Raw genomic sequence first — 13,433 nt, 5'->3', positions numbered from 1 at the left:
TAAAAAAAATATAGCACATAGCACATTTAAGATAAAGAATAATATATTTTTATTTATTTAGAAAATATCCAAACTTTGATCCCTAAAACCCCATAAATAGTTCGAACTGTATAACAACACTAATCTATTTTCGCTCAAATGGTTTGTAGAGGAACCCTACCTTCTCTGCTACTTGATGTGAGTAGTGGTTATAAAAGAAGGTTAATACCCACTAACGTGAAACAAGGTTCCCTTACTGACAGAAAAGTTATCTCTCATCTATAGTCATCAACACAACCGTAGAGAGTTAGAAAGAATAGTCTAAGGCAGTAAAATCTTGTTTATCTCCTCTTCCAAGGAAATCAAAGCACACCAAAGAAAAATCTTCCTATGGAGAAAAGTACACATTATGTGTTTATTTATTGTTTGTGAGAATCATAGGTTTCAAGATTCTGTTGGTTTTCTATAATTAATAATTTAGGAAACCCCTTAAAGTTTTACATGTGGTATCAAAACATGTGTTATGAAATTTATGATTTTTCAAGAATAATTTAATTTCTCCCAATTATGCATGAATCCTAATTATGAAATTTAGGAATTTTTTTTTCCGCTGTAAGTATGAAGCCTTATATTCAAAAGGGTATCAATTAAATTAGCTTTCAAATCACAAGTATGAATGCGAAAAATTATATTATTTTGATTGCGTTCAATGAAGAAAAACTTATGATGTTTGTATGGGTACTTCAAATTGTATATATTAAATTTGGGAAAATATTTTAGATTTATCGTTTTGTGTTATCTAATTTAATTTGATTATAATGACTAGTGTTGATTTTTCCTTTAACATATATTGAATGTGGAAAAAAAGACTGCCAGTAATGGAGAAAGCATCCGCCATCAACATGTGCGTTCGTGGTTGGTGAAGGAATTTTGAAATTGCTATTTGCAACCCTTTTTTGCTATTTTCAATTCCACTTGCTTATTTTTTTTCACAAAAATTATTATTAAACGTGATTAAAGGATTAAAAGTTTATACCCTGTAATTAAATTAACGTGAATGCTTTGAAATTATTGGTAGCAGTAAATATATATATGTTGCATATTTCTTTGAACGTGTTTGAATGCAAAACACAAATAAATATGAATATTATTTTATGGCTTGGAATAAAATTAATAAAATGAATATGAATTATTAATAGCAATAAGTATGTGCAGACCATATATATTTGGTTGGAATTAAATTATGTTGAATTTGTTAGTCACCAAAGTGGCCAAATTTATAAGATTATTTAATTCCAAATTAATTATTATTTCAATTACTCATACAATAATGGATGCTAAATTATATGATTATTGATTTATGGGTAATTGAAATTCATTGTTATAAGGCATTTATGAATCGTCCAAAGGTTGAATAATTATTTTTATAATTAATGAATATAATTGTAGGCGATTTGTGTGTATCATTAGTTTTATTTATATACCCAAAGGAAATAGATACTACTAATTGATGCATATTTAATTGTCAAATAATGTTACGAATTTTTATTAGCATCATCATGTTTGTATGTTGTGTGTTGGTGTATCACCCAAATGAGAATATCAATATACATTGATTGTTATATGAATGAATCATATGTATGACATGTATTTTATGTTTTAAAACACTTATGTGAATTTTATTATGTTATACGTGTTTCTAATTCACTGAATTCTCATGTATCATTTGCGTCAATTTTAATGGGATTAAATTCTCCGATTGGAATGAGCAAGTCCAATTTCACCTTGGTGTTTTGGATCTTGATCTTGCTATGTTGGAAGAGAAGTTTGTTACTATTATTGATGTTAGTAGCAATGAAGAGAAACCCACTATAAAGCTTGGAAAAGATCTAACAGACTCAGTCTAATGTGAATGAGAATTACTGTTGCAAACAACATTAAGACAACTCTCCCTAAAATTGAAAGTGCTAAAAATTTTATGAGATTAGTGGGAGAGCGCTCTTAAACAACTGATAAGTTTGTTGTTGGGACATTAATGAGTACATTGGTCACCATGAAGTTTGATGGTTCACATACTATGTATGAACATGTCATTGAGATGACAAACATTAAAACAAGACTAAAAGACCTTGGAAATGACTGTGAATGAGAACTTTTTTGTTCAGTTTATTTTGAACTCATTATCGTCTGAGTATAGCCTTCCAAATGAGCTATAATACCATGAAAGATAAATGGAATGTGCATGAATTGCACATTATGTTAGTTCAGGAAGAAACGAGACTTAAGAATCAAGGAAGTCACTCAGTTCATTATGTAAGCCACCAAGGGAATCAAGGAGTTGGAAAGAAATTTATGAAGAAGCATGATAAAGGCAAAGGGTCATTAAAGATCAATGTCGACTCTTTGCAAATCCAGAAGAAGGTATCGAAGAGCAATAATTGTCAATTTTGTAGGAAATCAGGACATTTCCAAAAGGATTGCCCAAAGTGTAAGTCTTCGTTCGAAAAGAAAGGTGAGCTTAATGCTCATGTATGTTTTGAATCAAACTTAATTGAAGTTCCCCATAATACATGGTGAATTAATTCTAGATGTATGACTCATGTTTCTAACACTATGCATGAATTCTTTACAATCCAAACCATAAGCCCAAATGAGAAGTTCATCTTCATGGGGAATAGAGTGAAAGCTCTAGTGGAAGCAGTCAAGACTTATTATTTAAAACTCGACACTGGACATCGTTTAGATTTACTGGAAACTCTTTCTGTACCTAGTTATCTAGGAATTTAATTTCATTATCTAAACTTGATGTTACTGGATACTTTTTTAATTTTGGTAATGAATGTTTCAATTTATTTAAGCATAATCATCTCATTGGTATTGGTGTTCTTTGTGATGGTTTATATAAATTGAAATTATATGGTTTGTATGTTGAAATTGTTTTAACTCTGCATCATAATGTTGGCACTAAACGTAGTTTAGTAAATGAACGATATGCTTTCTTGTGGCATAAACGTTTAGCTCACATTTCTAGAGAAATGATGAAAAAAATTAATAAAGAATGAAATTATTCCTTATCTAGATTTTACGGATCTAAATATTTGTGTGGGTTGTATTAAGGAAAAACAAGCAAAACATACAAAGAAAGGAGCTACAAGAAACGCTCAGCTTCTTGAAATTTTGCATACTGATATTTGTGGACCTTTTGATGTTAGTTCTTTCGGAAAGGAAAGATACTTTATCACCTTTATTAATGATTATTCACGTTATGGTTATGTCTACTTACTGCATGAGAAATCTCAGGTAGTGGATGCCTTAGAAATTTACTTGAATGAAGTAGAAAGACAATTAGACAAAAAGGTGAAAATTATTAGATCTTATAGAGGTGGTGAGTATTACAGAAGATACGATGAAACTGGGCAACACCCAGGTCCATAAGCTAAACTTCTTTAGAAACGTGGCATTTATGCGCAATACACAATGCCTAGTACACCACAACAAAATGGTGTATCAAAAAGGCTTAACAGAATTTTAATGGATATGATTAGGAATATGTTAATCAATTCAAATTTACTCGTATCTTTGTGGATGTATACTTTGAAAACTGCCACGTATTTGTTGAATAAGATTCTTAGTAAGGCAATTCCAAAGACACATTTTGAACTGTGGACAAATAGGACACCTAGTATAAGGCACTTGCATGTTTGGGGTTGTTAAGCAGAAATACAGATTTATAATTCGCAAGAAAGAAAATTGGATGCAAGAATAATCAGTGGATATTTCATTGGTTATCCAGAAAAGTCAAAGGGATATATGTTTTATTGTCCTAATCATAGTATGAGAAATGTCGAAACTGGAAATATAAGGTTCATTGAAAATGGTGAAATTAGTAGGAGTACAGTTCCATGAGAAGTGGAAATTAAAGAAGTTAAAGTGTAAGTTCCTTTAGCTTGTGCCTCTAGCAGTAAGATGATTGCTCCTTTAGTTATTGTTACAAACAATAATGAAGAAGCACAACACAATAATGAGTCCATGATACATAATGAACCTATTATGAAAGAATCGCAAGAAGTAACATTAAGGAGATCTCAAAAAAGAGAAAGGAGACCAGCTATTTCGAATGACTATGTGGTATACCTACATGAAACAAAAACAAACTTAAGCAATAATGATAATGATCTAATTTCGTTTTCACAAGCTGTAAGCTGAGATAATTATGAGAAATGGTTAAATGCCATGAAAGAAGAGATAAATTTCATGGAACATAATGATGTTTGGGACCTTGTACAATTACCAAAGGATTGTAAGAAAGTTGGTTGTAAGTGGATCTTCAAGACTAAACATGACTCATGACAACCTCAAATGTTACAAGGCTAGACTTGTTGCTAAGGGATTTACTCAAAAAGATAACATTGATTATAAAGAGACGTTTTTACCGATCTCATGAAAGGATTCTTTCAGGATTATCATGGCATTAGTGGCCCATTATGACTTAGGGTTACATCAGATGGATGTGAAAACTACCTTTCTTAATAGAGATTTAGAAGAGAATGTTTATATGGACCAACCAATGGAGTTTTCAGTTGAGGGAAAGGAACACATGGTGTGCAAACTAAAGAAACCAATATACAATCTTAAAACAAGTTTCCTGCCAATGGTATTTGAGGTTTAATGATACCATTGTTTCCTTTAGATTTAAGGAAAATATTGTTGATCAGTGTATGTATCTGAAGGTCAGTGGGAGAAATGTTATTTTTTAATTTTGTATATTGATGATATCTTGCTTGCAACTAACGATCTTGGTCTAAGAAATTTCTCTCTAGAAACTTTGAAGTGAAAGATATGGGTGAGGTAAGTTATGTGATAGGGATAAAAATATTTTGTAATAGATCACAAGGATTGTTAGGCTTACCTCAGAAAGCATATATCAATAAAGTATTAGAGAGATTCAAGATGGAAAGGTGTTTAACATCACTTGTTCTAATTTAAAAAGGAGACAAATTTAGTCTCGCACAATGTCCTATAAATGATATGGAACGAAAATAAATGGAAGCAATTTTGTATGCATCAGTTGTTGTTGCATTTAAAAGCTGAATTTGTAGTATGTTTTAAGGCTACAATTCAAGCTAATTGGCTGCGGAACTTTATTTCAGGGCTTGGAATTATCGACAGTATAGCTAGACCGCTGAAAATATATTGTGATAACTCTGCAACAGATTTTTTAAGAACGACGAGTACTTTAAGGGTGTTAAACATGCGGAATTGAAGTACTTTGTCGTGAATGAAGAAGTTCAGAAACAAAGAGTGTCAATAAAATATATTAGCATAAACCTTATGATAGCTGACCCTTTGAATAAGGGATTACCGCCCAAGACATTATAGAACATGTTGAAAGTATGGACATTATTGTCATTGATGATCATTAAGTGTAATTTATCTTATGCATTTTAGTGACACTCTAAGCTTAATTATGATATGTTTCTGATTACCTGTTCTCTATGTTTTCATGCATATTTGTGTTAGAGTAATGTTAATAGGTTTTGTCTTGAATGAAGACATTATGTTGGACCAATTATGTACTCCTAACTAATGATCATATTAAGGAAAAGACTAATTTGTAGTACATGGAAGGGACTATGTCGATTAGATGATGTACAATCGTCATGACTCGAATTGGTTCCTATCTTTAATCATGAAATTATTATGTACCCAATGTATAAAACGATTTAGTCATTTTTTTAATGCGCATTATGTTAGTTTAATCTATTTATTTATTTAGTTCATAATGTTTAGTAGTCTATGTACATGTGACTTATGTAAGAACTAATAAATAAATAATTAAGAATTAAAGACTAAATTATAATTGGATTAAATATGAGAAGTTTTTGAAAGTAACTGCTGGATATAAAAAGGAGTTAATACCCACTAACGTGAAACAAGATCCCTTCAAAAAGTTATTTCTAATCTATAGCCATCACAGTACAGAGGTAAAAAGAATAGTCTAAGGAAGTAAAATCTTGTTTATTTCCTTTTCCAAGAAAATCAAAGTACACCGGAGAAAAATCTTCTTATGGAGAAAAGTATGCATTATCTGTTTATTTATTGTTTGTGAGAATCATAAGTTTCAAGATTCTGTTGGTTTTCTATAATTGATAATCTAAAAAATCCCTTAAAGTTTTAAACAGGATTCACGCTACTGGGTATGGTGTTTAAGGCTTCCAAAAGTGGAATACATTGTTTGATTTCATCTGATCATGGGAGGTTTCTGGTCTAAGAATATACTAATTTAGCATAATTCCAATAACTGCACGTCAGTGGAATTAAAATAAATAAAACATAGTATATTACACACTGCCAATTTGAAGAACATAAAATCTCAACTGAAATCACGGCCAAATAGAGAAAAATAATAAAATAAATGAGAAAAAATAAATGTGGATATGTATAAAAAAGATCTAGTGTGTTCAGGTGCATAGTTTAAGTATTATACTCACCAATGAGCTACTTGCTGTACCAAATACTGCTTCATTTAACTGCTGCGGATATGCACTGTAACATTTAGTTTACACAGGACAAATACATTGTGCATAATGATAGGCAACTACAATGGAATCCTTATTGCAACCTTCACATTTTAGTCAACATTGAAGTGGACAGCTAATATCATGATATAAACATAGGAAATGCATATGTGCCTTACAATTTAAAAGGGTAACTACGCTATACTATCTCACTCGACTAAAAAAGACATCTAGAGCTTGAAGGTGTATGCAATAAAATAAAGAACTTCAAGGCCATAATATTAACTCTCCCAAACTTCAGTAGCGTCCTATAAATTAAAATGACAGAACGACAAAATTCATTCGTGTAGTCTCTGCCCCATTTTAGTCCTCTAGCAGCATCCCAGGTTTTGAACAAACGGCTATGTTGGCTTTCAGAAGAAATGAACATGTTCTCAAGGAACATTCATCACTTGTATTGACTGCAACATGTCAGAGACGGCAACGACAAGGTCACCTGATTTGATCAGATTTCTGGCCTTGAGCAATGAAAAGGTTCTGTTGAGATTGCTCTCCATATCATCTGTGAAGCTCAGGCGGAAAGGTATCAAGCCCCACTGAAGATTCAGACGCCTACGCACAGATGGAGTGGTAGTAAAAGCAAAGATTGGGCAGTCAGGACGGCAGCGTGACAATAGAGATGCCATGTGCCCTGTCTTTGTGTACACAAAAAGTGCATCCACCTCTAAATTATTGGCTGCCAAAGTTAAATCTCAAGTTAGCATACATCATGAAACAACTAAAAAGCAAACAAAACTGAAAATTAAGAAGAGCTTTCGGGTTCTCTTGAACATTAGAAGAGACTGAAAATTACATGAGTAAAACAAGTGTTTTAACCAGTCATTAATCATTATATAGTGTTTCAGATATGAGAACTATATACTGTGAAATGGTCGTCAAAGAATATCAATGGTCAAGAACACAATCAGCCTCTTATATTATGGTATGAAAAAGACAAACAATAATGAATTGTTATTAAAGACTTCCAGCATATACGTTTCTTTTGTGTTTTTTTTTTGGAGGAAGCATATACATTTCTTTAAACAGACATTCTTACAGAAACTATCATGGTTTTAGGCTCATTGCCTTGATTATAAAACTTTTAACAATAGGAAAGTAGTAAAGCAACCTATAAAAAATAATTTAAGTTTGAACTTTTAAACAGTATACACTGATGCGGCAAATCAAATCAAATATGCAACAGTGAAAGTCAAAAAAAATAAGGAAAACAAAGAAGTTTTAAGGCTTAAAGACGGCTTACCCATCTTAGCAGCTGAATTGCAGATTTCTTCAGATATCTTCTCTGAAAAATAAGACCCAACCGAAGGGAGCAACATAGCTTCATAGCGTTTCTCTTCCCTCCACCATTTCTCAATTCTCAAACTGACACTCCTTAAAACAGTTAAGGCCTTCTCAGGGTACTGGCCCATGGCTGATTCACCAGAAAGCATCAAAGCATCAGCTCGTTGCCTGACTGCTTCAGAAACATCTGCAACTTCAGCTCTGGTAGGTGTAGGGTACTCAATCATGGATTCAAGTAGCTGAGAGGCAACAATGACAGGCTTATTCAATTGCCTGCAAATTTCAACAATCCTTTGTTGAGCAGATGGAACCTGTTCTAAAGGTATTTGAGCTCCCAAGTCTCCTCGTGCCACCATAGCTCCGTCTGCCGCTAGAATGATCTCTTCTAAGTTCTTCAATGAGTCAATACTTTCTATCTTTGCAATGACAGAAATATCACTGTCACCAGATTCATCACATTACAGTATGTTAATCACAACTCCCGATGTTAGCATATTAAAAAAATATATATAATAAAGGCGACATTGAAAACAGTGCATAAAATTGTATGAAGTGCTGATCTTAACAGGATTAACATTAAAGGTCATATTACAAAAGCACAGAACTTTCACCACTTTGTCCTCCAACATGTTTGGTATATGCAGGTATTTGTGCAGAAACCCGAGACCATATTTTTAGGCACTGTCCTGCAGTTATTTTTGTTTGGAATAAGCTGTTTGAGATTTTTGGAGAATATTGGGTCAGTTCTAAGGGTTTACATCAGTTCCTCTTGATTCATTTTAGAGGTTTTGGCTTGGGCAAAGATGATAAAATTGTGACATTGGCTTGGGCATGCCTTATAAGGACCACATTGGCAATATTTCTAGTCCATGTGGGATCTCAACACACCACCTTACACCAAGAAATAGACATTTAGAGCATAGTTAAAGGAGGCCAAATCTGTTATTGAGCCTATCTTAGAATTTGGACTTAGGACCTAACTCAACCCCACAAAGGTGGCAAAAGGCATGCCAAAGGAATTGAGATGAAGAACCAGTGAAAGGGTCAGAACCTCTTGGTGTTTGAAGGGAAGGCCCCTTTACTCATTTGCATTCTTTACCACCTTATATTTTTTAGATTCAGGTAAGGCGATAGACTTTGCACCTCACTGAAATTCATGTGGTATTCAACACAAAAAGGAAGTCTCATTAAAGGGTTCAAAAAGCATGCCAAATGCAAAAGGGCAAGAAGCACCAGGAGGATTAGATCATCTGGTGTTTGAGGCAAGGCCCTTCGAACACACCTGTCAATAGCACCTCTGGTGTCTGTTTGGTTCAGATAAGTCATTTGTCAAAAAAGCTAACTCAATATGTAGGTCCACAGAAAAGGATCAAGGCACATTCAAATATTGAGACACAAATTTGGAGGATACGATATATGGACATAAATCTAAGAAAGGAGATGAAACTGAATCTGATATAATTCCATAATTCATGAAACTCTGTCAATGGTGTTACTTGTTAATTAAGATTCCTTAATATAACAAAAGGGGTAAATAATAACAGTATACTTCTCAATGGTGATAAAATAATAGTACTAAAAATTATGTGTTGCTAATAACTTTAAAAGGAAATAAAATAAAAGCTCAGTGCATACCTATCACGAGATCGTGCAGCAATATAGCTTTTAAGATGAGTAATAACTTCAGCAGACTTGACAAATGAAATAGCAATAAAATCAACACCCTCAGAAATACCAAAATCAATGTCTAACCAATCCTGCACATGGAAAATCAGATAAATGAATTACATTATTTGGGACAGATGGTCTTTCTGATTAAAGGAAAATTGGCATCAATACATGAACCACCTGAAATCTAACATGAATGGTTAAAAGCATAAAGCCCCCCAAATTTGCATGATAACTATTAGACTTTAGAAATCACCACAGATCGACAATGCAGCATGGTAAATCACCTGCCATTACCATATACATTGAAAAGGTTAAAAAATTTTAAGATCTTGGACGTGGTTTTGTCATCAACTTGTCATGATCCAAGATCAATACAAATCATAGTCCACATGTTTCCCCCAAGGCCTACAATGGGTGGACAACAACAACAAACCCTTATCCCACTAGGGGATGTCGACTACATGGATCACACGACGCTATTTGGTACGATTAAAAACCAAAGTTTCAGAAATATTATTAAGTCTAAGATCTCCCTTGATGATTTCCTCCAACATCCTTTTCAGTCTCCCTCTCTCCTTTTCCCCGAGCTAAAAATCATGCAATCTACTCTTCTAATTGGTGCCTCTTGTGGCCTTCTTTGTACATGCCAAAACCACCTTAACTGATTTTCTGTAATCTTTTCCTCAATGGGTGCTACACCAATCTTCTCTCACATAACGTCATTCTATATTCTATCTTTCCTTGTATGACCACACATCCATTTTAACATTTCTTGTATGACCACACAATGGGTGGATAATAGTGCAAAAAAAGTTATCAATTTGCCCTTGGTGATACTGTTAGAGAAGGGAAAAATGGTTAAGGATAGTTAGTAAGGGACAGTTAGAAAAATTAGTTAGGGGATCAGTTAGATAAATTGGGGGAATATAGCCTAAATTAATCCCTTGAGGAATCAAGCAACATGGTTATCATAATCTTTCCCAAAACCATTAGATTGCTCAAATTTTGGGTCTTCATCCAGTACATGACTGGTATATTGGAGTCATACTAAAGCTGGAATCACTTGAGCACTGCCTTACAAACTCAAACAAAGTTGCTTGAGGGTTGCATAACTTCCACCGAAGCCACCAGTTGAAAGCACAGCTTCTAAGAGTCTTTACAGCCCTTGGTAGCCTCTCTGCCTCAAGTGTTCCTGTCACAGCAAAGTACTCCTCCACCTTGATCAACCACACCCATATGCTTCATTTCCTTCAAATTCTAGAATTTTCAATCTTCTCCAATGTCCTTGTTCTTCCTTCCTCCAACGCTCAAACCTCTTGATAATTTTCAAGAATTTCAACCTCTCAATGCTTTTCCACTTTTTCATCATAGAATCCAGTACCCAGTACCACGGTTCCTGGACCAGAGCTCTGAAACCAATTGATAGGAAATGGAATCTCACTATTCAAGCGAAAAAAACTTAGATAACAGGGCTCTGGTTACAAGGGAATTTGCAGGTATAGAAAATGAGAATGAAATAAAACCAAACAGAGAAGGAAAACTTCTCTGCCCTGTAGCTACAATCATTCTGAAACTATCAAATGATTGCCTTCCTCTCTCATTTACCGCTTCTTCCCTTACATGTAAGCCAGCATCTAACTTTACCACAATTCTTCCTACACTTGTTGCCATGCATGCAAGTTTGTTATAGCCTAAATCCCTCTTTTTCCCTTCCCCATATAAGAGTGCCTAACACATACAGTTTAGAATCATCACAACCAACATGTTCCTTCATTGTCAGACCATTGGCTCTGTATGATAGTATCTATTCTAAATTCCTAATCTCTGCATGATATTCCAGGTCAGTAGCCTGATAAGAACTGTATACAATAACTATAAACCTTTTGTATAACTCGATAAACTCATGGTTGCTAGAGTTCTAGGGACCTATGCACACCAGTAGCTCCCAACTGTGACCTAGGAATAGGATTGAATAATACAACAATAGTAATACTATAGCATCGACAAGCTTCATTTCTTCACTTAAGGCAAAGTTGATGACAAAAATAGATTTTATTCTTTGCCGGAAAAAAATAGCAATGAAGAGATGCAATGCAAGGAAGCAAAAGGCAAAGGAGGAATCGACAACCTTGGAAGAAATAGTAGGAAGCATGGCATTCCTTTCTCGCACCAAACTACCATTCCTCCAGAATGTGAGATTGGCCCTCGGCAGCAACAAGCCAGGATCAGTACAACGGCACTTAACATCTGGACCTATCTTCTGAATCACCTCAAACCTAACCATTCCTCCATCCACCAAAAGCTCATCCCCCACTTTCACATCTGCCACATCACAATCACATTGCAATCATTAGAGTCTAACAACAAACAAACAAACAATAGATAAAATTTGGTGAAGTTAGTTAACCTTCGGCAAAGCCTTCATAATTGACATTGATGGTGTGTTGGGGAAGAGCCGAATCGAAGGCTCTAACACTGAATGTCCAGATCTCACCGTCCTGCAAGCAAGAGAGTAACACAATACAATGACAATGAGTACTGAATTTTTTATTTGGTAACCATGTTATTGGTATAGAGTATCCGACCACATTTTTTCCCTCACAAAGCTCGAACCCGAGCCTTGTTGGTGAATGAGTATTGAATTGAAGAAGTGATGATAACAAAAAGGGGAAACTAATTAATAGTAGTAATAGTACATCGGCTTTGGCGGAGGAAGCGCCGCCGAGATCGCCCATGTGAATCTCGCTGCCTTCTGTGTCCATCATGATGGCGACGGCGAAGCCCTTCTCGTGGTTGAGCCGGCGGACGCGGTCGATGACCTCCTTGTGCCACTCCCTGGTGCCGTGGCACATGTTGATTCTGGCGACGTTCATGCCTCCGACGGCGAGGGCCTCCAGCTGCTCGAAGCCGCACGTGGCGGGGCCCACAGTGCAGACGAGCTTGGTCCTGCGCGTGCTGCGGAAGCCGTTCTCCTTGAGCTCGGCTTCCGTGACGGAGTCCACCTCGATGGAGCTCGGATCGGAGGGGGGCGGGGGGGAGGGGGCGCCGTTGTTGTCGGAGACCAGGGTTTCCGGGGAGAAGGAGGCGCGGAGGGAGAGGAAGCGGCGGTGGGCGGCGCGCGGGAGGAGGAGGGTGGGGGGAGGGAGGTGGTTGTGGGTGGGAATGGCGGTGGGGGGAGGGGTGAAGAGGCGGAGCTGGAGGGAGTGTGAGACTGACATGGTGGCGCGTGGCGGAGAGATAGAGAGGGAAACGAAGTGCGAGTTCGAAGTGAAGAAAGTATAAAGTGTTTTGGGTTTTGAGTGTTGTGTTGTTATTAACGGAGTTGCAGTTGTCTCTAAACCCCAACTGCGGAGACTACGAGGTGAAGTACTGTGATGTGCTGGCAAGAAGTGTGTTTTTCATTAGGGTAAATGCTATGCTACTACTAGTACTACTACTGTATAAGTAAAAAATATAAACTAAGAAGAATTTTAATACAATATACTATCAATATAAATTAAAATATTTCTAAAAATACGTATAACTTATTTTTAAGATTTTTCAAATTTAAATTTGTTATTATTAGGGATATTAAAAGTGGTGTGATGTGTGTTGATCGTTGTTGTCCGTGTTAGCTAATGAACAATGTCAGTAGGAATTTCATTTTTATTTATATTTTTGCACTTTTTTTAGGGGGGACTATTGATATTATATAAATAGGAATATGCAAACAAAAAAAATATAAATAGAAATAATTTGTGAACAAATGTTATGAAGATTTGTAATGGAAGTAGAATAGCATTTAAATGTGTTAATTGGTGACATTAATTTGTGAATAAAATAAGATAATGTTGAATTGAGTGAATCTCACACCAGCAACAATAGTATCATCTCAACCCACATCATATTCTAGGCTTATATTGATGACCATGTTTTCATCTCATT

General features: G+C 35.2%; 1 protein-coding gene across 1 annotated transcript; it reads right to left on the bottom strand.

Moving 5' to 3' along the window:
- Positions 1-6,481: 6,481 nt before the first annotated feature.
- LOC114371219 (pyruvate kinase isozyme A, chloroplastic-like) lies at positions 6,482-12,904 on the bottom strand. Its single transcript, XM_028328664.1, has 6 exons — positions 12,206-12,904; positions 11,917-12,007; positions 11,638-11,831; positions 9,474-9,595; positions 7,798-8,276; positions 6,482-7,233 (listed from the first exon to the last, which is right to left on the bottom strand). Exons 1-6 carry the CDS (start codon positions 12,725-12,727, stop codon positions 6,932-6,934), a joined length of 1,710 nt encoding a protein of 569 aa, XP_028184465.1. The 5' UTR covers positions 12,728-12,904; the 3' UTR covers positions 6,482-6,931.
- Between the last annotated feature and the right edge of the window lie 529 nt (positions 12,905-13,433).

Source organism: Glycine soja, chromosome 10 (genome assembly GCF_004193775.1).
Source record: "Glycine soja cultivar W05 chromosome 10, ASM419377v2, whole genome shotgun sequence".
NCBI lineage: Eukaryota > Viridiplantae > Streptophyta > Magnoliopsida > Fabales > Fabaceae > Glycine > Glycine soja.
Note: the sequence above shows the minus strand (reverse complement) of the source record. Positions and strands in the feature narration are given on the sequence as shown.